Raw genomic sequence first — 22,999 nt, forward strand, 5'->3', positions numbered from 1 at the left:
CAAAAAAATCATTTAAAATAATAATAATAATAATAATAATAATTTTAACTAAAATACAACAACAAATGAGATTTTAGTGATATTTTGACCACTGCAATAGGAAATGTCCCCGGTTTCCATCTCAGAACTATGGTCACTGTTTTCACTACATTAGTTTGAATCACTAAATTTAGTGATGATAAATATTTTCAATAAATTTAATCATGGATTATCATGATCTAAAGTGTTCGAAATAGTGAATTTTTTTCAAATGTTGTATGTGTTTATCTGTTTAATAAACCAGACACTGATAGCAGTGCTCTGTTTTAGGTCTTTTTTTAAACCAAAAATACTTTTCGCTGGTTAGGGGGTACTTGGCTGAAAACATATTTCACAGGGGGTACGTCACTGAAAAAAGGTTGAGAACCATAAATATTTTTCTGTCCAAGTACCATAATGACCAACATTTAAAAACAGTAGCGTAGTAGGCCTAACTATTTAGCTAAAGTTTAAAAACGAGGCAGTTTATTCCAAATAAGTCTATTTATTATTGTTAAACTGTAAATGCACAGTTTGGACATCATCCAGCCTTTTAAGACCATTCATAATCTTAAAAAGGTCTTAAAAAGTCTTAAATTTGACTTTGTGAAGCCTGCAGATACCCTGATTCAAAGTCCACCTTCAGCCCAAGAACAATGGTCTTAATCAGGGTATCTGCAGGCTTCACCAAGTCAAATTTAAGACTTTTTATGACCTTTTTAAGACCATTATGAATTAAATTTAAGACCTATATATATATATATATATATATATATATATATATATATATATATATACATACGATACATACATACATATACACACACATCCACACAAAATTATTTTTATTTTTATTTTGTGGTAGCCACAAATTTGCGAACATTTTAATTTTTTTCATAATTGATGCCACATTAACCATAACAATAGTCACACATGGCAATAAAACAAACAAAATGAATGAATCTTGTTTGGTATTACAAAAAACAAACAAAAAAGGCTGGTCCAGTTGTGTGCTATCTATCTTTATCGCTTGGGGTGGGAAATATGACTAAAATCTTACAAGTAAACCACAGCAATAAGCAATTGCTTAAAATAAGTAAAAAGTTTTCAAGTAATTAAGTAATCAAGTAAACTGGTCAGTAATACTAATAAAATATAAAGGGCCTACTTATTAACAAATGGCAATAGGCTATTGTCAGAATAGGACAAATTAATAAAACATAAAGATACATATCTACAAAGAGTGCTTTAAGTGTGCTATTTCCCCCGTTTGTGTTGTTATTAGGCCTTAGCTATATTAGTTTGCTTTCACTTTGATAACTTACTAATGCCCAGATCCAGAACTTACTCACACATCCCAAACTTTTCTACTCAAGTCAGATATAGACATGCATAATGTGTGTATTTGATCGTTCAAGAGTACGCTAATAAGCCAAAAAACAAACGAAAAAAACACATTCAATACACTCGCGCGAGCGCTGACAGACAGCAAACACACACAGTCTGACATCGGAGTTCGGCGTTTACATCACTGTTATTAACTCTTTTAGTGCAATCGGCTATATTATACTTTTATTTGGTCATTATGCAAGATGGTGAGAAAGATTCGCCTTTGCTTTCACTATCGCGGAACTGCAAGAACGCCGGTCAGCTGAAGAATAAAATCTGTTTTATGCGTCTGTGGGGTACGATCAGAAGGAGGTGCATCCCTTCAGACTTATTTGAATAAATCTGTCATACAACATGACAGACAAACTTCTTTTTTCCACTATTTTCTGTAATTTAGTGGAAACAGCCCAAACTGTCTGCAGGGTCCTAGAGCTCACAGGGCCTGAGTTACACACTTTCAAAAATTAATAATTTATAAAAGTCGAAAAGCGCCTACTTTTTTGGGGGGTTATTACAGTTTAGACAACATTTCCTTACATGTTTATCACTTTTAGCAGTGTTTTATGTAACTTCAAAGGGTCTCCTTTAAAATGACACCAAAAGTTTGAACCTAGACCACTGTGTGTGTGTGTGTATGGGAAGCTTTTCAATTTGGGTCGGCCAAATCCAGGCGGAAATCCCCAAAAATGGTCTTGAGTTTAAGTAGATAAATATATAGATGGATTTAAGGGGGTCCCCCATAAAGGTGCATCATATTTGAGGGTCGTTGGCATGGTAACGTTTGTAAACCCCTGCCATGCACTCATTCATCTTTATTAACAGTTTTTAAATCAAAACAATCTCCTGCAGTGACATCACAGGAGCGCGTTCCATCAGTGACATCACAGCGCTGGAGGCTTAAAGAGCGGACGCGCTTCTGCATCTGCAGCCACTGATCAGTGTCGGACTTCCTATCAGCATCTGATTGAGACTTTTTGCCAACTTGTGATTACAAAGTTAAGAATGTATAAATATAAATTTCGCAGATTTAGGCCTGCTCAGAGCGAACAGCCAGTGTGGACCCCAGACAAGCCTGGACTGCGGCCACAACCACCACCTAAAACTAACCTGGAAAAGATTCTGGTGGTGAAGGTAAGAAGGCTATCATACTATTGAATGTGTTGTTTTTTTCAACCATCATGGGTCATTATTAATATTAAGCCTGCGCTTATATGTCCACGGCTTGTGTGAGTCTTAAAATGATCTTAAATCAGAGCTGAAAGTCTTACATTCATAAAGTCATGGCATTAAATGTTGTGTGCATTGCAAAACTGATTGTCTTCCTCAGTATTTATGTCCTGTCCAATACAAATATCTAGACAAGTTTAAATCAAGATACATTTTAGGGATGAACTGTCAGAAAAAAAGGTACATTGCTGTCACTGGGGCGGTTCCCTAAGGTACAAAACCCAAAAGGTACACTCAAAAAAATGACTTGTTGAATTTACTTTCGAGAATATGTGGTACGAGGTTGCTCACAACTATACTGAGCAATTTTTACAAATAACAATTTAGTTATATGAACAAAAAAATTCAAGTAAAGCTGGCACAATTTCTTTGAGTAAATACAAATCATTTGGATTTGTCACTGTTATAATATTTATCTGTGCCGTTTACTTAATTATGTTATGTTAAGTTTATAAAAGTTTATTATGTAAGGTGAACACTGTTATCAACTTAATTTGCCTTTAAAAAAATAAAATTAACTCATTGGACAAACTAAAAATATTTAATTGAGAGCAGGAATTACATCCATTGAATTTGTATATAAGTGCCCACAGCCTACACACACACACACACACACACACACACACACACACACACACACACACACACACACACACACACACAAATGATAACCACACAATTACAGAAACTCCTCGATGTCCAACATAACTGAACATTAAACACATAAACTAATGACATCTTTCCTTTTACTGAAAAACACATAAAATATCACTTTAATCCATAAATCTTCTCTCCTAGCGCAGTCCCTTGCAAAGCATGCTGGGAACTACAGACCCACTGCCCAGTTAATTAGCACCCCAATATTTCATGTAGTTTTAACGCAAATTAATAAAGTAAACTTCAGTTTTAAATAGCCTATATTAGGCTGATTGAACACATTTCGACTCAACTTAAATTAATTAGGTAAAGTAAACATAATTTAAATGTGTCTTATCTATAAAGGGATCATTACTTATCCTGAATCAGTTTTTTGAGTGGACTATTGAATGTGTTTTTTCAACCATCATGGGTCATTATTAATATTAAGCCTATAAAAGGCCTTAAGATGATGTTAAATCAGAGCTGAAAGTCTTACATTCATAAAGTCATGGCATTATAAATGTTGCGTGCAGGACAAAAATGATTGTCTTCCTCAGTATTTATGTCCTGTCCTCCAATACAAATATCTAAACAAGTTTAAATCAAGATACGTTTTAGGGATGCAGTATATCAGCCATCATGTCGGTTTTGGACGATATCTGTTTATTTTTAATGTCGTCGTCAGTAACCCGAAGAGAATTTTTGTCATAACATCATAACTGTGTGTGGGCCATGACTTTAATGCTGAGACTTTTGTTTCTGTAATCAGGCTCTCAAAATGATATAAATATTTGGTTTTGATTTAACGGCCAATATATCGGTTATCAGCTTTCAAATATAAAGAGTTATCGGTTCAGCTCTAATGAATTGACTTGAGATGCAAATGTAAAATTAAGTCTTAAAAAAGAAATAAAATAAAGTGATTTATGCTTAAAACATCAAACATCTGTCAAAACTTCTAAATGAAGCTGATCTTTCTGAGCACATTGCAGATATTTTTTTTCCGGTTTTAGTCATAAACTTAATAAAACAAGATTTTATATTTCATGTCATTTTCTAACTGAAGTAAGTGTGTCTTGATTTATGAATCTTTAGATATTTGTGCTGGAAAAAGAGAAATCCCTTTCTGCAGTGTGATCAGAAGGAGCAGTAGAAGTTATTTCCTTATTGTAGTGGTTCTGAACAAAACCATTCAAGTTTGTTTTTAATAAAATGAATTAAAAAGTGACAGATATCTCAAACTCTGAAGTGTTTCTCCTTAAACATCTACATTTAGAGATCACATTTCAGTTACTTAACTCTTAACTCTTCTTTTACTCTTCAAAAGATCTGAAATGTTCCTTCATGAAAGCCCTGTATTAGTCTTAATGTGTGTATCCTCATTTATCATCAACAGGAGCTCAATCCGCTGGAGTCTGTCAAGCTTCCTCCCATCTTTGGCACTTACAAAACCGGTTTGTAGCGTTTGAATTCAAAACATATCACTTGAGTATGAAGTGACGTTAAGCATAAGTTCCTTCATGAGAATCATATTAACATGAAATAAATGTGATGTTTTATGCAGGACAGCATCCAGACCCATCAAAGTACGGTGCTTTAAAGCTATTCCACTATCAAGTAAGTGAATGTTATATATTCTGATTGTTCCGGTTATAATGAATATGATTTTTTTTTTAAATGTGACCCTGAACTATAGTATTATTTGATACATTTTTAAAGTTTTCATCACATTTTGGGAATGAAATCCTCGCTGAATCCACCCTTCTGATGGGATCAGTTTAATCCATATTTTCGGGATCAAAGTGATCCAAATCCTACAAAAAAGTTCTGAAAAACCCAAACGAAAGGTTTGATCCGGATCAAACCCCAGATTGGATTACGTGATCTAATCCGATTATGCAATCCGTTTTTTCTTTTGAAAAACACATTTTCAAGATTTGATCCAATCCGTTATTCAAAATCCTAGTGGATTACTTTTGAAAAACTGGGCCCAGGGTCTCGTATGAAATATCTACTGCTTGTAAAGTGTGTGCATTAAGTTTTTCATTTGTGTGTAGAATCTGTATCCACCGCATATGAAAGTGGCCCAGCATAAATATCTGGAGAAAAGTGCCGCATCCGAAAGAGGGCAGAAGGCAAAAAATGATCGGGCCAGTCGTGAGGCTGATCCCAGACTCCGTTCAAAAGAGAGGTATGTGTACATCTTTGTTAAATGTTGATTTGTTTCCGTTTATAGCTCGGGCTGCCAGACACTGGGCCCTATCATGTTCTGCTGGTTTCAGCTCGACCCGGTTCTCATGTTCACGTCCAGCTCCACGTTATAACAGTCCAGGCTATTGCAAACCAGGCCTGCTAAAGAAAATGACGGGGAAATCAATTTTGCACACTACCCTTTTTGATACAGTGTTCAGGGTATGCATACATCAACAAAAGACAACAAAAGGAAAATCTTTTGCAGCATATATTGAATCTTCTGGTGAAACAATTCACCCGTAAACCATCAAAGCTGATAACCACTCAAACATTAGATAAATCACACACAAATAATGCTGTAGATGGATGCATGTGAAACGTCCCATACAGTTGAAGAATAATGGGGCTTGTCAAAGCGAACAGTCTTTAGAAGGAACCGTCTCATCTGCAAAAAGGTATCGATGAAAGGAAATATTTATCCTTCTGGTTGTAACCCGTGAGGGTAGGAATAAAATCCTTGGGCTGCTGCACCAAAGCAAATTCCCAATCCAGCACTCAAGGGCAGGTAACAAAAATCCTGGTTGAGCAGCGAACCCAAAGTTTCTCAAACCAGGAGTATTAAGGAGAACAGATAGCATGTGGTTTCTCAAACTGAACCTACCACGTCTTCTTCTTCTTCATTTTTTTTACGGTTGACAAACAACGAAATGGTGTTTTACCGCCTCCGACTGGTATGGAGTGTGGGAAAAAAAATGACACGTCCTCCCTTTATATATTAAATTGCATTCAAGGTACACATTTTACATTTTGTCAATTCTTGCTCTCCCTGGGAATCGAACCCATGACCTTAGCGTTGCTAGCGCCATGCTCTACTGTTTGAGCTACAGGAAAGCCTGGTATGAAGTGTGGAACAAAATGACACGTCCTCCCTTATATTCGAGTCCATAAATTAGCCACTTTTAGATATTGAAAAAGAAAATTATAACATTCATTTCCTGAGTTATTTTGTAAAATATCTCCTAATATAAATCACATTTTTATTCTTTCTAGATTTTGTAAACCCTTCTTTCAGTCTCATATTTCTGACAGTATGTTCCACTGTTTCTTCTGCCCACAAAATTCACACTTTCCTGTATCATGTTTATTCACTTTATAAAGTGTACTATTTAGACTTATATTATTATCTCTTCTCTTCTGTTTTTCCCTGCACTTCTCATCTCTTCTCCTTTCCTTTGAATCCTGTAAAACCATCAACCTTTCTTCTCGTGATCCCATTGTTTTTGCCATCTTTCCTTCAACCTTTTCTTAATAATACTCTTGATTTCATTCTTTCTCAGATTAACTGATAAACTAATGTCTTTGAATCTACCACTCACCCTTTTACTTCCTCTTTTATTCATAAGGTATAGATGCTACTGGTGTCCCCTAGTGGATGGGATGAACATAGCACTGTCAATAAGAACAAGTGACAGACAGTGACTGTTACAACGTTTTTTAAATATCAAACTCACTACCGCATGTTATGTAAGGGATAATGTCCACCCAGCCGATTGTTATCGCAGAATAAACCCCGACAGAGTGATCAGGACCCCGAGGCGACGCGGAGCATCACTCTGAAGGGGTTTATTCTGAGATAACAACCGGCTGGGTGGACATTATCCCGCTTATTACACGGCTACTAGTCTCAAATAAATAATTATTACACACTAAATATTGTCTCGAGATTAAATATTTTATTAGCTCTTACGCAAAGCTTCCGCGAAGGAAAACATTTCCAACTGCTTTAAGCCTTTATCTATTGCTGCTAAATGTTGAGAATGAATGCTGAAAGGGTTAGTTCACCCAAAAATGAAACCAAGCCTATGATTTACTCACCCTCAAGTCATTATAGGTGTTTATGACATTCTTCTGTCAGACAAATACAATCAGAGTTATATTTAAAAAGTCCAGGCTAACGTTAATCCCAGCAGTAGTTGGAGCTGTTTTTGAAGTCCATAAAAAATGCAGCTGTCCGTCAAATAACGTGCTCCACACGACTCCGATGGGTTAATAGAGCCTTCTGATTCCAATCGATGCGTTTGTGTCAGAAAAATATCTATATTTAAAACTTTATAAAGGAAACCCGCCTTGAAGTCTTCCATTGTAGCCCACGGCTGTTTAAGCCACAAGATGGCGCCAGCGTTAAGCACAGAAGTAGAACCGGTCGAGATAACTCGCAGTACCCGGATGAGCGGGTGTTATCTGGAAATAACGTACCGCTGGAATGAGCGATTGACCAATCAGAATCAAGTATTTCACAGAGCCGTATAATAAGTAACAGTAACAGTCGTGTGCTCAGTCTATTTTCTGTTGTTATATGCTGACCTAAAACGTACACTTTTCACAATGTTGAAGAAGCCTATTAAAATCTTTCAGATATTACGTGCCATTGCGATATGTACATTTGTGATATTTCGATAATTTCGATATACTGCACAGTCCTAGCATATATACACTGTAAAAAATTATATGTTCAATAAGTTATGACAACATGTGTTTTTACATTGTTTTAACTCATCAAAATAAGTTAAGGAATGTTAAACTTTTTGTTTTATTAGTTATACAAGATGTAACTCATTTTTTAAAGTCAGTTTAACATAATTTAAGTTGAAATAACGTAAACATCCAAATTGATTGTACTGCCAAAGTTCAAAATTTGCCTTTATTTTTTACAGTGTATATATATATATTGCACATGCACAGTGAAGATTCTCCTTCTGACAACATTACTATTCATGACCATCTCTGTTACTGTTTCAGTGAAGTGTGTGACTCTGAAGTGTCTGAGGAAGAGGACAAGAAACCTGTTTGGAGGAGTGTGCATTTTCTGGAAGAGCAGAAAAAAGTGCAAGAAGAGCCGGAAGCAGACATAGAGGAAATGAAAAATTCCTTCAGAGAGTTACTTTTTCAGCTGAGGCGGTTAAAGTCTAGGGTCTCTGAGCAAAATCTGGAGAAACCGGCTTTATATAATCAAATCAGAGAATTGGTAAATACACACTTACAATTACATCGACAAAAAGACACACTGATGTCAGTTCTGTCTCTTAAAGGGTTAGTTCACCCAGAAATGTAAATTGTGTGATTAATTCCTCCTGTGGTTGGCCAGCCGTCAGACCTCCGCTCATCTTCACACACAGATGAAGATATTAGTGTTGAAATCCGATGGCTCAGAAAGGCCTTCATTGACACCAATGTCATTTCCTCTCTCAAGACCCATAAAGGCACTAAAGACGTCGCTACAAAGCCCATCTCACTACAGCGGCTCTACAATCATTTATGAAGAGGCCAGAATAGTTTTTGTGCACAAAAAAACTAAATAACGACTTATATAGCGATGGCCGATTTCAGAACAAAGTTTCGAACGGTTATGAATCAGTGAATCGATTCATGATTCGCATCGCGTGTCAAACTGATGAAATCACGTGACTTTGGCGATCCGATACAACACTAATATCTTCATCTGTGTGTGAAGATGAGCGGAGGTCTGACGGCTGTCCAACCACAGGAGGAATTAATCACACAATTTACATTTCTGGCTGAACTAACCCTTTAATATTTTCGACTATTCATGTGTTCTCCAGGAATTTCATGTTAGAGAAATGAAGCACGAGGTCCTCCAATATTCCTGCCTGACGGATTGGGTCCAGGAAATGTTTGAAAAGGTCTTGGACCGCAGACACGCTGAAATAAAAGACCCCATGAGACAGCTGGAAGTGGTGAATAATGCACAAATAATTCTGGCAATCTTGAAAGAATCTGTATTTGTTGTTATGATTTTTAAAATGAAAATAAGGCTCAGTAAAGTTGTAACGTCAGCACACAGCGATGTGTGATCAAATGCAACACGCAAGCAAGCTGATGGTTTGTAATTCTCCCTCCAGATTCAGGACTATTTTCAGTTTGAAAGAGCAGAGCTCAATGCAACCCCATTCACACATGCGCCCGAAGCCGCCATGACTTTGCATTATTCCAGCTCTAAAATCTGTGTGAAGTCTGAGGACCAGGAAAAGACTTCACCTGAAAGAGAGCCGATTGACCCGGAGGCCACAAAAGCGTAATTACTTTTACATCATTGTTAAAGGGATACTCCACTGCTTTTTCATATTAAACTGTTATTCCCTTAACTAAGACGAGTTGACACACACCTCTCTCATCTGAGTGTGTGCTCTTAATCTCTCTGACGCGCGGTGACGATCTGATAGCATTTAGCTTAGCCCACTAAGCCCAGTTCATTCACTATGGTACCAAATAGAGATCAAGTTAGAAGCGCCCAAACTCCTCCACGTTTCCCTATTTAAATACAGTTACACCGATAGCTGAACGATCACATATGGTGACACAAAATAAAACGAGACGCTTTTCTAAGTGGATTAAAAATGAACTATAATGTATGGCGGAATAGCACTTCTGAGAGTACTTCGGCTCGGCGCAGTAAAAAGTCCCGGCTGAAAAATCCTCCCTCACATCTCCTCCTCCGTCTCTCATTTCTGTCAATAGGAGGAGAGGATTTGTCAGGCATTACTTTTTACTGCGCCGAGTAAAAAATTAATAACGAGTATGGAAGAGATTCAAGCTGTGCTGCTTTTGCTGGTTATGTATAGGTTTACTAAAGAGGAAATTAACAACGACAGAAAAGAGCAGCATATTCAGAAAACTTGTAAAGCTAGATTTAAAATGACAATGTATATTATTATCAGCTATTACGGACATTGCACGTGAGATGGCTGAGACGAACGCGCGCCATCAGACAGAGAGAGCAAGACTGATATTTACTGAACGCAAGACTTTTAAAAATGCCGGATGAAATAAAATGCTAAACCAATCAGCATGTTCCGCGCCCAAGTCCCGCCTTTGAACTTTGAAAAAGTACTACCTCGTGAGCAGGGCCATTTGGAGGGGGAAATATTTACCCAGAACTTCATTTAGACCCTGTTCCTGCGGGCAAAACACACCGAATACCACCCAAAGTTCCTGGTTCCTGGGTCAAGTTCTTGTGGTGGAAACGCGGCTATAGTTTAATATGTAAAAGCGGTGGAGTATCCCTATAATGTTGATTTGTTTCAGTTTTGGTTGCCAGACACTGAGTTATTGTTTTTAATCATCTCCGTTACTGTTTCAGTCAAGTCTTCTGTGCCCATGATGACCATATAGCGGAGGAATCTATGAACTTCATATACGACCAGGAGCGGGTCCTCGAGAGCTATCAGGATGATAGGGAAAAGATGTATGTTTCTTGTGCACAACCATGTGTTTGATTTCTACACACTCTCAATCTGGGAAGACAGTAACTGTGTTTGACCATCTTTCTGTCTTGTGTGTTTTTGTGCAGAAAGGAGAAGATGGACGACTTTAGAGAGCAGATAGCCCAAATTAGAAAACTGGAAGTGATGAACAGTAAAGCCATAAGACAAATGAAAGAGCAACTTCATTACCTGCAGGGGTGCAAATATGACCCAGCCGCTATAAGAAAGAAGGTAAGACATCATGGCCCATCTAAAAGCATCACGGCACCACACACACACACACACACATCCAAATGTATTAAAAGACTGATCTTGTAAATTTGCTTTTTCTCACCAGACCAGAGAGTTATCTGAGAAGCTCTCAGAGTTTTACGAGGAGATCTTCGGCCGTTTCTGCAGCCCTTCCTATCCATTCGCAATGCTGGCAGATTTAGAAGAGTGGATTATAAAAATGACTGAAGACGTGCCACTTTTGATACGCCGCAGAAAACAACGGGAGCTTTTTGAAGCCTATGATCCCATGTAAGATATAAAAATACATGTCTTCATGACACACAGTGATGAAGCTACTGTGATGATCATCATTTTATGTTTTGTGTGACCTCTTGATAATCTCCCTCCTTTACAGTTTGAGGAAAAGGAAAGAAGCCAAGTTGAAAGCACTGGAAAGAGCTTTTGCTCCTCCTCCACTAGTGATAGTAAGTGCCACACAGAACCAGCACTACACACCCCGTGCTTTTGTCTTGTCAAATATTGTGACATGTGATGCTAACTAAAATATTGCGTCTCTTTTGCAGTTGAAAAAAAGGCCGATGCCACGCAGCCCGCCTCTACCGAAGATTATAAAGAGAAATAATATATGAGGGATCTCTGAGCAACCCAAACCTGCTCTGCTGCCTTCTCCAGACTCCAAGAAGAAAAAACAGCACCCAGGGTTATAGACGAGAGAAAAGGAGGAGATGGAAGGAGAAAAGAAGAAGAGAAGCGACAGAGAGTAAAATCCTGAACTCCTCCTCGCCTGGAAACCCTTCGATGGACAACTATCTATCTATCTATCTATCTATCTATCTATCTATCTATCTATCTATCTATCTATCTATCTATCTATCTATCTATCTATCTATCTATCTATCTATCTATCTATCCATCCATCCATCCATCCATCTATCTATCCTTCCATCTATCTATCTATCTATCTATCTATCTATCTATCTATCTATCTATCTATCTATCTATCTATCTGTCTGTCTGTCTGTCTGTCTGTCTGTCTGTCTATCCATCCATCCATCCATCCATCCATCCATCCATCCATCCATCCATCCATCCATCCTTCTATCTATCCTTCTATCTATCTATCTATCTATCTATCTATCTATCTATCTATCTATCTATCTATCTATCTATCTATCTATCTATCTATCTATCTATCTATCTATCTATCTATCTATCTATCCATCCACCTACCTCCCTCCCTCCCTCCCTCCCTCCCTCAATTTGTCCCAAATCTGTATGAGTTTCTTTCTTCTTTTAAACTCAAAAGAAAATATTTTAAAGGGGGGGTGAACACTCAGTTTCAGTCAATCTTATGTCAATCTTGAGTACCTATAGAGTAGTATTGCATCCTTCATATCATCGAAAAAGTCTTTAGTTTTATTATATTTATAAAAGAAATATAGGCTGTACCGAGTCTTTCCGAAAAAAAAACCGAGCGGCTGGAGGCGTATCGTGTAAGTGGAGCTAAAGAATGACGAGCGCGCAAAGCGGTGACGTCCTCAAGCGTGGAGAAGAAAACGTTACCCTAAATAAACCATGGCTATCAATCAGATTCAACGAATACAGATATGATCCAGATATGACATCACACTACGTCCAGCATGGTGAAAGAGTTGAGGGATACAACTACGGGCACTGGGCATGCGCACATCAATATCGCGTCATTTAATTACCGTATCTGCATTATTGTAAAGGGTGTGTTTTGGGTTGGGGTAGGTGTAGGCGTTAATAAAACACATCTGTTAAGTAGCAAATGTATTTATTGTTAGTTTATCGTGAGATTTTGTCTCACCTCCGACCACTGCTATACCCCTTCTAGCCACAACTCTTCTTCTCCGTTTTTAGTGTATTTCTGTGGCAGAATTACAGCGCCACACTCTGGCCTGGCATGCAAACTACATCGTTTTTAGTCCGTTTTCTTAATCTCGTGTGGACGCAGATATTTCTTGAAACGAGCGGCTGCCTGCACTGAAAGCATTATATTAGTAATGCTTGAGGGGAAAATGACGTTTACGGAGTTTCAGTGACGTTATTACATTAAACGACTATAATGTTGAATAAAATTATAATAATGCAAGGGGGGAATATTTGTGGGTCCTGATAATAATACACGAATAATAATAATAATAATAATAATAATATTTTAATAATAGTAAAATAAATAAAACTCTGTTCTTTATTTTGCCTTAAAATATCGGGATAGATATTGTATCGTGAATTCTGTATCGCTATTTAGAGACAGACAGATGGACGGACGGACGGACGGATAGATAGAAAGAAATATTACATGGATGGATGGACGGATGGATGGATGGATGGACGGACGGACGGACGGACGGACGGACGGACGGACGGACGGATGGATGGATGGATGGACGGATGGATGGATGGCTGGCTGGCTGGACGGATGGATGGATGGATGGCTGGACGGACGGATGGACGGATGGATGGCTGGACGGATGGATGGATGGATGGATGGATGGATGGATGGATGGACGGACGGACGGACGGATGGATGGATGGATGGATGGACGGACGGACGGACGGACGGATGGATGGATGGACGGACGGATGGATGGACGGACGGATGGATGGATGGATGGCTGGCTGGACGGATGGATGGATGGATGGATGGATGGCTGGACGGATGGATGGATGGATGGATGGATGGATGGATGGATGGATGGATGGATGGATGGATGGATGGATGGATAGAGTTGTCCATCGAAGGGTTTCCAGCGTCATCACCTAGAGGAGTTCACTCGGCTGGTGGAAGGTCGGATGGCAGTGCACTTTGGGAACCGCACTCTTCTTCTTTGCAAATGTATTTCCATTAAAAGCACAAAAAAAAGTCACATGTGCCTTTGCTCAATACTTTGTTGAAGCACCTTTGGCACCAATTACAGCCTCAAGTCTTTTTGAGTATGATGCTACAAGCAAAGCTCTTCTTTGCAGGACCTCTAAAGCTCCCTCAGGCTGGATGGGGAGCATCAGTGCACAGCGTCAGGGGATAACAGTTTAGGACCCAAGACCAGTAGCGGAAAATGAAGACCAGGAGTCAGGAGTGCAATTAATGAAAAACTTACTGAAGAATAGTTTGCATTTTCATCAGCAGAAGCCGCCTTCTGCTGATGAAGTCTCATGAGGAGTTTGTAGTCTCGTCTATTATACATACAATTGTTCCAATGGTTATACTGTTTTTAAAGTCTATCCACATCATTACTGCAAGGCGGATGATTATGATTGGCTCAGAAAAAATGCACAGTCATGGTAAATTTCCACACATTGTCAGTTAATCAGATTCACGTGTCCATAAATCACTTGTTGACACAGAATTAGGCCCATAGTGACCTTCCAGATCTGAAGAAGGTGCCAGAGTTGTCCCGTAGCCACTCCTTTGTTATCTTGGCTGTGTGCTTAGGGTTGTTGTCCTGTTGGAAGATGAACATTTGCCCCAGTCTGAGCACCAGAGCTGGACTCCAGTCAGTCCGATCAGCAGAAGCTCATTATAATATGCAAAACTTATCCTATCACAGCAGTGGGCCTTTACCTCCAACGTTTCAGTGCGGTATGCCCAATAAAACTGAGCGTTCAGGAGAGGGGCTCAAAACCAGGGGAGAAAATAGCCTATTACTTATTCATAAGGATGTTTTTGAATGTAAAAACCACACAAACAGTACAGACAGTATAAAACAGTATGAAAAACTACAGTAATTATAATATAACAATATAATGTTTTTTTAAAAGCAAGCTCATGACCCCTCTAAAGATGACTGACATCAGAAGTTACTGGTATTTTGCTGCTGATGTGTGAAAGGTAAAAAGCCAACGTGTTGCTTGTGTGAACAGCATATTTGTGTATTTACCAGTAAAGTCGTTCTGGTCATTTTATGGTAATTTACCATTGGTATTGCTGTGTGATAGGGGCTAATGACAATTTTCATTTTTTGGGTGAACTACCACTTTAAGGCTGCTCTAAAGCGGCTCTGAGTCTGCTCAAAATTCAGTGTACAGACCAAGGGGGTAATCTAGCGCTCGGAAAGCGTACCTCCCATAGGGGCGGCCATTGCTAACCAAGCCATCAGCTGCTGTTAGCATCCCATTGACTCCCATTCATTTTTGAGTCACTTTGACAGTGAATAACTTTACATCTGAGACGTTTAAAGACTCCATTTGTCCTTTGTTTATTTCTAAAGAAACACGACAATGCATAAAAGGCTCCGTTACCTTGTATCTTACACTATCGCCCCGCAGAAGCTGTTTTTGTAAAAATAGGCTAACTATTGCGTCATAACCAACGCGACTCTGTCGCACAGTTGAGAAATTACCGTATAGACTTTTTTTTTTTTTTTTATTAATTTTTTATTAATGCCATAACCAGAACAGTACAATAAGACATATACATTCAAATCAAAATTACAGAGTGATAAAGTAAAAATAAAAATAAAAAACAGTGCCAGAGGACAAGAACAAAATTATAATAAAGAAAAGGACAAGGGTGCTATTTTATACAATGTCATACCTGCTTGCCAAGTTATAAGTTCTGATTGCCTTTTTACTTGTGCAATTACACAAAATCGAACAATAAAGCTTGAATTCATTTTTAAAACAAGAAAAGTTAGGTTTGGAGTCCGACCATTTCATTTTATGAATGTGAAATTTTCCCATTAATATTAATAATTGTATGAAGTATGCCTTATCTTTCTCAATCCCATAATCATTTAAGTATATTAATATGTCAAATCCACTCAGCTGCAAATTAACATTCAATTTTTTTTTTAATTAAACGCTCCACATCAATCCAAAATATTTTTGTATATATGCAATGGAAAAATAAATGAAAAATAGTTTCCTTTTCACCATTACAGAAATTACAAGAGTAATCAATATCTAATTTAAAGCGTTCCAGCACATGTTTTACTGGATATATTCTATGCATTATTTTAAAAGACACTTCTTTTACTTTATTATTAATACAGAATTTATCTACTGTTCGCCAGGCTTTACGCCAATTCACATCTCCGAATACAGAAGACCAGAAAAATCTAGCCGGAGGATAAACAATATTATTAAGTATATTTCTAATATAATTATTTGAGACTCTACCTTGTAAAATATTTTTTTTATCACCAATAAATATTTTATCCTTGATATCATTAAAATTTAGATCTTCCTGTGATGTATTTCTCAGAAGGATCAAAACTTTTCTGGGGATTGCATCCATTATAACAGCAAATTCTTTGGGCCTGACTGGTATTTTAAATGTATTTAAAAATTCCTTATATGTTAATAAAATACCATCATTATCTAAAAGCTGACTAATTTATCCACATTTCAGGGGGAGGGATTTACACAGTAGAGGAGGAGACAATCTAAACAAAGGAATGCACATGTTGTTTAGGTAAAAGGGACACACCCCATACATTTCCAGGTCACCAGTCCTAATCCTATCAGCATAACAGTGCCAATCAAACCACCAATCCAAATCCTATCAGCATAACAGTACCAATCAGACGAATAGATGCAAATGTGATCACTCTGACAATGTTGCTTATAGATCAGGAAGTGCATAAAGACAAAAGACTGATTAGCTTGATCTCCTTAGAAATGTAGTCAGCCTGTAACTCCAAACTGTAAAGCATTATGTACATAACAAACTGTTAGTATACTATTACATTGGAACCTTGATATAACAATTTATAAATTTGTAATCCCACAGTCCCCCCTTTGAGAGTTCTAATAACTCTCACATAATACAAATTTAAACCTTTATAAGTCCATTCTATAGCTTATGTTTGTTAGCATAAGCCCCATCTTAAATTCATGTAACTTGAAAAAGTTACAGGCACATATCACTTGCTCTGTGTTGATTGTCTGTAGTGACGAGTGACATGCTGACACAGAAACAAACATGCCACTAGGGTCCGTGTAGTTCTTACGGGTAATGTTCTTTTGTGGTTGGAACAGTCCTTGTGAGTCATTTGTTAACCTTACAGGTTTCCGAACCATGAAGAATTATCTTCAGTCATCTGATGTAATTTTGCTTAAAGATCAAGAATGTCTTGTTGGATTTTGTTCAAGAGTACTTGACCACCATGTTTGTGCATAAGCGAGTCCTTGAATGCAGCCATCTTCTGGTTTGTGGTTGGAGCTGAATTATGTAGAAACCAGGGTGAACCTGCCGTTGAATTGACTGGGTAGGATGTTGTAGACCAGAAGTTCCTCCCATCATATGCCAGCCATGGGATTCTTGCTTCTCCGGAAGGTGGGTGTGGCATGCAGACATCTTTCCAGCAAACATGGCATTTCTTGACATATTCATAAGCTCTAAGAATAGGTTGTTTCTGGAGTCTACACTTTGTGCGATGTCCATGATGATTAGTAGCAAGGCAATCTTGATCATGTTGACAGATGACTGAAGTTCCCGTAGGTGATTCTCTGCGTTGTGTTTTTTTTTTTTTTTCATGACAATTGGCTCGGTAGTGGGTCTAGTTGTCCTCTAGAGGTTGTGGCTTCATACGCAGGTGAGGAAGTCGGTGCGTATAGATCTGGGGACAGCCATCAAGTGGTATCTGCACAGAGTAAGAAAGAAAACAAAAGACAGCAGAGCAGTATTTGTTCTAAAAGACTGCAAAGATTGGGGTTGTTTCCTCTGTTCAGTCTGAGTCTGCTATTGTGGTTCCTTCTTTCCCTATGTCTTAATTCCTGCGACACCTAAAGAACAGTGAGGTAAGGATGGACTAGTGGGTAGGGGAAAGCCTATGAGGGAATCTTCACCGCAGGATTGGCCCCCGATGCCTGTTGCATTCGGTTCTTTCCTGGGCTCCTCACTGGTCCGTGTGTCCTAACCTATCCCTGTCGGTGGAGGAACAACTTTACAGTGTGACACATGCGTCCAAGCTTTCCTTCCCTGACACAACACTGCAGCTGCTGTAATCAACATCACTTGATGTGGTCCATGCCACTTAGTCTCTAAGGGCTTGTTTTTGAATGACTTTATCATCACCCACTGACCTGGGATGACCGTGTGTCCACCTTCTGGTGGCGTCTGCCAACATGACTCAACTCTCTCTCTGGCACTCTGTACTGCCTTTGTGAGGTTTTCACAGTAAGTGATCAGGGCATCTGAGGCAATGTGAACATCAGCATTTCTAAGATCAATCACGCCTGGCATCTGCATTGGCCGTCCTGTAATAACCTCATGAGAGCTCAGTCCTACGGATCTGTTAGGTGACGCTCTCATACTACACAGAACTGCTGGCAGCGCCTCAACCCATGATACTCCTTCCTGATGCATTTTGCTTAGTCTGGTTTTGATTGTTCTGTTGGCACGTTCAACCTGTCCTGATGCTTGTGGCCTGTAGGGGCAGTGAAGATTCCACTTAACTTTCAACATTTTAGACACTTCCTTGACTACCTGTCCTGTGAAGTGTGTACCGTGATCTGAGTCAATGGAATCTGGTAATCCCCATCTAGGAATGAAATCAGTGACAAGACATTTAGCGGTATGTGCAGCTGTAGCACGCCCTGTTGGATAAGCTTCTATCCATCTTGAGAACTTGTCTATCACAACCAAAACATCAGTTTTACCCTTACAAGGAGGCAACGATATGTAATCAACTTGCAGGTGACGAAATGGTCCTGGTGGAGCTGGGGTATGTGTTGCTGCTGTAATTGCTCCTGGCACATCATTATTTTTCTGACATGTAACGCATCTTTTGACTGTTTCGTTAGCTACATTTCTGAATTTTGAATTCCACCATTGATTTGAGAACCTGTGATTCATTGCTGCTGGACCACTGTGACCCAAATTGTGTATTTGTTGAGCCAAATATGGAAGCAGTGATTCTGGGGCAACATACTTTCCCCCCTTGGTCCAGCAGCCAGATGAATCCACTGTGGCTCCTTTGTCTAACCATGTCCATGCTTCATATAGAGGAACATCTTTGTACAGGTCAATTATTGATTCAGGAGGCAGAATCGTCTTCTGTGCTGTACTACCTGAACAAACTTGTACAGTTGCATAGGAACAAGCTTGTTTAGCAGCTACATCAGCAAGAGCATTACCTTTAGCTTCCATAGTATTAGTTGTGAGATGTGCTTTCACTTTGATCACCGCTAATTTCTTTGGAAGTTTCATGGCAAACATTAGATCTTTTACTAATCCAGCATGCTTAATGGGGGATCCAGCAGAAGTTAGAAACTGTCTACTTTGCCAAATGACACCAAAATCATGAATTACCCCAAAAGCATACCTGGAATCAGTGTAGATATTTGCAACCGATCCTGAAGCTAGCGTGCATGCCCTAGTTAAGGCTACTAGTTCTGCAGCTTGAGCTGAAAAATGATCTGGAAGACGTCCTGAAGCTACCACTTCAGTGGTGGAAGTGACTGCATAACCTGCTCTTCTGTTACCTACAATCACTTGAGCTGAACCATCAACAAACAACTCCAAATCTGCATTCTCAATGGGAGTTTCTGCTATTTCACTTGTAGCTGCGTATGTAAGCGTAACACAACCGTGAGTCATTTCTCCTTCATCCTCTAACAAAACTTCAGTCATTGCAGACATCATACATGAGGATGGGTTTGTGACAGGTGCACGCTGTAAAACAATGTTCGGGGCTGTGAGGGTCATTAACCAATTTCCCCAACGAGAAGAGGTGACAGAGGTGACTTTTGCTTGATTCAATAGTGCACAATAGTCTTCAATAGACACTGCATGAGGGCATCTTACGTTTACAGTCTGTCCTAACACCATTCCGGATGAAGCCTGAAGGGCTGGATCATTGTTTAAACCTTCAGCCAATTTTGTAGGGATTACTGTAATTTCTGCACCTGTATCAAGCAAAAAGTCAATCTCTTTCTCTTGTTTGCTACCGTTCACAAAAATGTTATTGTCATTGTGACGAATTACAGGGGAACGGTAGCTACTCACAGCCCCAACAATTAGTTTTTTGCCTGTTCTTTTTGCGCTTTTAGAAGAGCCTGAGCAAGCTGTCCTAAAGTTTCAGTGTACCCTGGCGGAACTACTTCAGGATTGTAGGCTGGCTGAGAAGGAACAGAATTATGCATAGCATTTCTTTTACTATCTTGCAACTTCTTCCTACACTCTTTCTCCCAGTGACCTGATTTTTCACAGTAGTTACATTTGCCTTCTCTCTTAGGCCATCTGTTGTCTTTATTTCTTGTGCTAAACGTAGCTGCTGCTACTCTTACTTTTGCCTTAACATCAGCATCTCTTTCCCATGTAGCTAACCTTTCTAGGTTACTTCTGAGAGTATTGTTAGACCAAGTTAGATCTAGGAATGGCAATGCTTTTCTGTACTCGGCTAAAAGACCATCTGACCAGACACGAACAAAAGCTCCCTGGTCATCTAAAACACATTCAGAATCATCAACAATTCCACTGTAAGTTACAGCTGACTGACAAAATCTTTCAGTGTATTCGCTGACAGTTTCTTCTTTCCTTTGCACACAGTTAGTGATTTTGGACCAGTCTACTTTGGGTCCCATGATATTCTTTAGAATTTTCAAAACACCTTCTGTCATATCGCCTTTACTGACATGTCGTAGTTCAGAAGTAACAGCAGACTTAAACCTGTTGAATTCAGATTCAGTTAGAATTTGTGACATCAGCTGTGTGACTTCTGTTAACGACATGTCGTAGAGACGCATTTTTAATAACAATGTCCTTCTAAATTCAGAAAAATGTGTGCGTGCTGAGGGTAAGCTCTGGGATAATCTTTCTATGTCTTTAGGTGCTAGTCCTTTAGCTATAGTTTGTACTTGTTCAAAAGTTATGAGGAACACTTTCAATCCCAGATCTTTTCCTTGCACCACATACCTTCACTGAATTGTCAGGCACATCAGTTACTGTTTGGATAGCTACATCTGTTTCAAACAAAGTTTGTAAGTCAGGATAAGTGTTATCAGTCTGACTAACTTCATTCACATCAGTTTTCTCTGCAGCTTTGTTGCGGTTCAATTTCTTTGTCAAAGATGCTACCCTAGCACTGAACTCTTTGTTCTGTTTCTCTAGCTCTGAGATACGCTGAGACTGTTGTCTAGCTAGCGCTAAACCAAATTCTCTGTGACAACAAATAATGCCTTTCACATTGTTCTTGCGAATACATGCTCCTAAAACTTTTTTACATTCATCAATTGACCAAGTCTTGTCTGGATGGATCTCATATTTCTTTGTCAAATACAATCTGACTGACTCAGTCACAATTGAGTCCATGTGCTCTCCTAACAATGACTTAAAGGGTCATGAAACCCCAAAACACTTTTTTTGAGATGTAAACAGATATGTATAGGCTGCACATCATTGAAAACACTAAGGGTACTCATTAATGGTATTCATATGTGAAAATAGTTATTTTTGCATTTTTCAGGGCGATTTCTGTCTTCCGGTTTGAAAAGCTTAGTCGGAGCAACGTCACAAATGCTGACGTCGGCACGGCCTTTTCGGCCCAAGTATGGGCTGCTGGGCACATGCTGACGTCGACCGCTCCTCGATATATATTCATGACATAAAGCTCATTCAGTCCAATCCCTGCGCTGTAGTATGCATACAAGATAATTTAGTTAATATGCATGAGACAGTCACTTCTGTCAGGCTCGTCTTACATCATTATTGTAGAGATATGGTGGGGAAGTTTTGGAAGCAGCGTGCGGAAAAGTCACGGAGGAAAGCTAGGCGTTGTGCTGATACGAAGTAACGTAAAGCGCGCCGAGCGAGCTGTAACCGGCGCCGTCTGTGCAAGCGTTTGCTACAAAGGCTCGGTAAAGTAAAATTCACCTGAGGAATCGCACGCCGAACCTCCAAGCGTTGACTATCTATGTCAGGAGTGCAAAATAACCAATCTGTAATCTGTAGGCTAATGAACAAAAGCCACGTCCTCTCCGTTTTATTTGTGGTCACAGCCATGCACTAAACCGCATGTGTTCGGGCTCTAAGTGAAACAGCGTGCTGCATATTTGGACAAATATAGATTTAGCTGCCGAGTTACCGCGCGGATCGTCACGGCAACCCAGCGCGCGTCGCTCTGCTTCAGATGCGCGGTCGAGACTATGAACCCTCAAACCCCTTCGCTTTTACCCCGATCTAGAATTACACATCTCTATCGCATCGCATGTTGGGTGGTTCACGTTCTCTTATCATGTCGGCGCGTTGTTCATCTTGCCAAACAGCGTGCATATTAGGACAAATATAGTTTTATCACGTTTGCAAAATATTTCGTCATGCAGAATAACATTTATTTTCATTTCTCACTGAATTATGCTGGTTTGAACTTTGAAGAGCTGAATGATTTGCGATCTCTGCTGCACGCCACTCATAGCTCTCTCATTCGCTGTACTCATCGCTCATTTAATCTCACTGTGGTAAACAATGCCAACGTGAACCAAGAACATGTCTCAGAACCGCTGTCTGCTGCTGCTATATCTCTAATCTTAATGCACCTATACTGACAGACACTCCCCTATTTATGCAAACCATTCCCTCTTTCCACACAATACCATCCCACCTTTTCACAGTCGACCACTCCCCTTTTAACAAGCTTTTTCAAATCGAAGGTGTGGAAAAACACCGCTGCAGCAGGGGGGTTTCATGACCCTTTAAATTCACTATCTGACCACAAAGGCGTCGCAAGACCACCTTTTTCAATTGTGGAGAACAGTCTAGCATTCTTTCTAAACATGTTTCTTTGTAACCACACAATCAAAACACTAAAACTCTAGTTAACAGAGGGTATACTTGTTAACATAGATCAACTACTGTTAACCTTCCTTGGTAAAACAGAGGACAACACAAATATTAGCCTGCAATGCTAATCTTCCCTGCTGAAAAACAGAGGCTGAACAACTATTAGCTGGTGATGCTAATTCTTCCCTGTCTGGAACAGAGGCAAACCAATTCTTCCCTGCCTGAGAAACAGAGGCAAACCAATTCTTCCCTGCCTGAGAAACAGAGG

At 39.2% G+C, this 22,999-nt stretch overlaps 1 protein-coding gene across 2 annotated transcripts; it reads left to right on the forward strand.

Moving 5' to 3' along the window:
* Positions 1 to 2,322: 2,322 nt before the first annotated feature.
* LOC137057863 (uncharacterized) lies at positions 2,323 to 11,884 on the forward strand. Of its 2 annotated transcripts, XM_067430959.1 has the most exons (8): positions 2,323 to 2,538; positions 4,670 to 4,727; positions 4,838 to 4,890; positions 5,331 to 5,464; positions 8,266 to 8,491; positions 9,087 to 9,221; positions 10,625 to 10,729; positions 10,835 to 10,966. In XM_067430959.1, the coding sequence occupies exons 1-7, from the start codon at positions 2,410 to 2,412 to the stop codon at positions 10,643 to 10,645; spliced, it is 756 nt and encodes a 251-aa protein (XP_067287060.1). In that variant the 5' UTR covers positions 2,323 to 2,409; the 3' UTR covers positions 10,646 to 10,729; positions 10,835 to 10,966. The 2 variants fall into 2 exon arrangements, with proteins under 2 accessions (XP_067287060.1, XP_067287061.1); XM_067430960.1 differs by lacking the exons at positions 2,323 to 2,538; positions 4,670 to 4,727; positions 4,838 to 4,890; ... (1 more) ...; positions 8,266 to 8,491; positions 9,087 to 9,221 and adding exons at positions 9,400 to 9,559; positions 11,086 to 11,270; positions 11,377 to 11,446; positions 11,546 to 11,884 and having other exon boundaries at positions 10,835 to 10,979.
* The last annotated feature ends 11,115 nt before the right edge of the window (positions 11,885 to 22,999 follow it).

Source organism: Pseudorasbora parva, chromosome 22, assembly GCF_024679245.1.
Source record: "Pseudorasbora parva isolate DD20220531a chromosome 22, ASM2467924v1, whole genome shotgun sequence".
NCBI classification, from domain to species: domain Eukaryota; kingdom Metazoa; phylum Chordata; class Actinopteri; order Cypriniformes; family Gobionidae; genus Pseudorasbora; species Pseudorasbora parva.

Bases quoted from the DNA above. Each gene is read 5' to 3' on its own strand.
- LOC137057863 (XM_067430959.1), top strand. From the start codon at position 2,410: ATGTATAAATATAAATTTCGCAGATTTAGGCCTGCTCAGAGCGAACAG. The intron at 4,728-4,837 runs GTTTGTAGCGTT...TGTTTTATGCAG, and splicing joins CTTTGGCACTTACAAAACCG to GACAGCATCCAGACCCATCA. The intron at 8,492-9,086 runs GTAAATACACAC...TGTGTTCTCCAG, and splicing joins ATAATCAAATCAGAGAATTG to GAATTTCATGTTAGAGAAAT.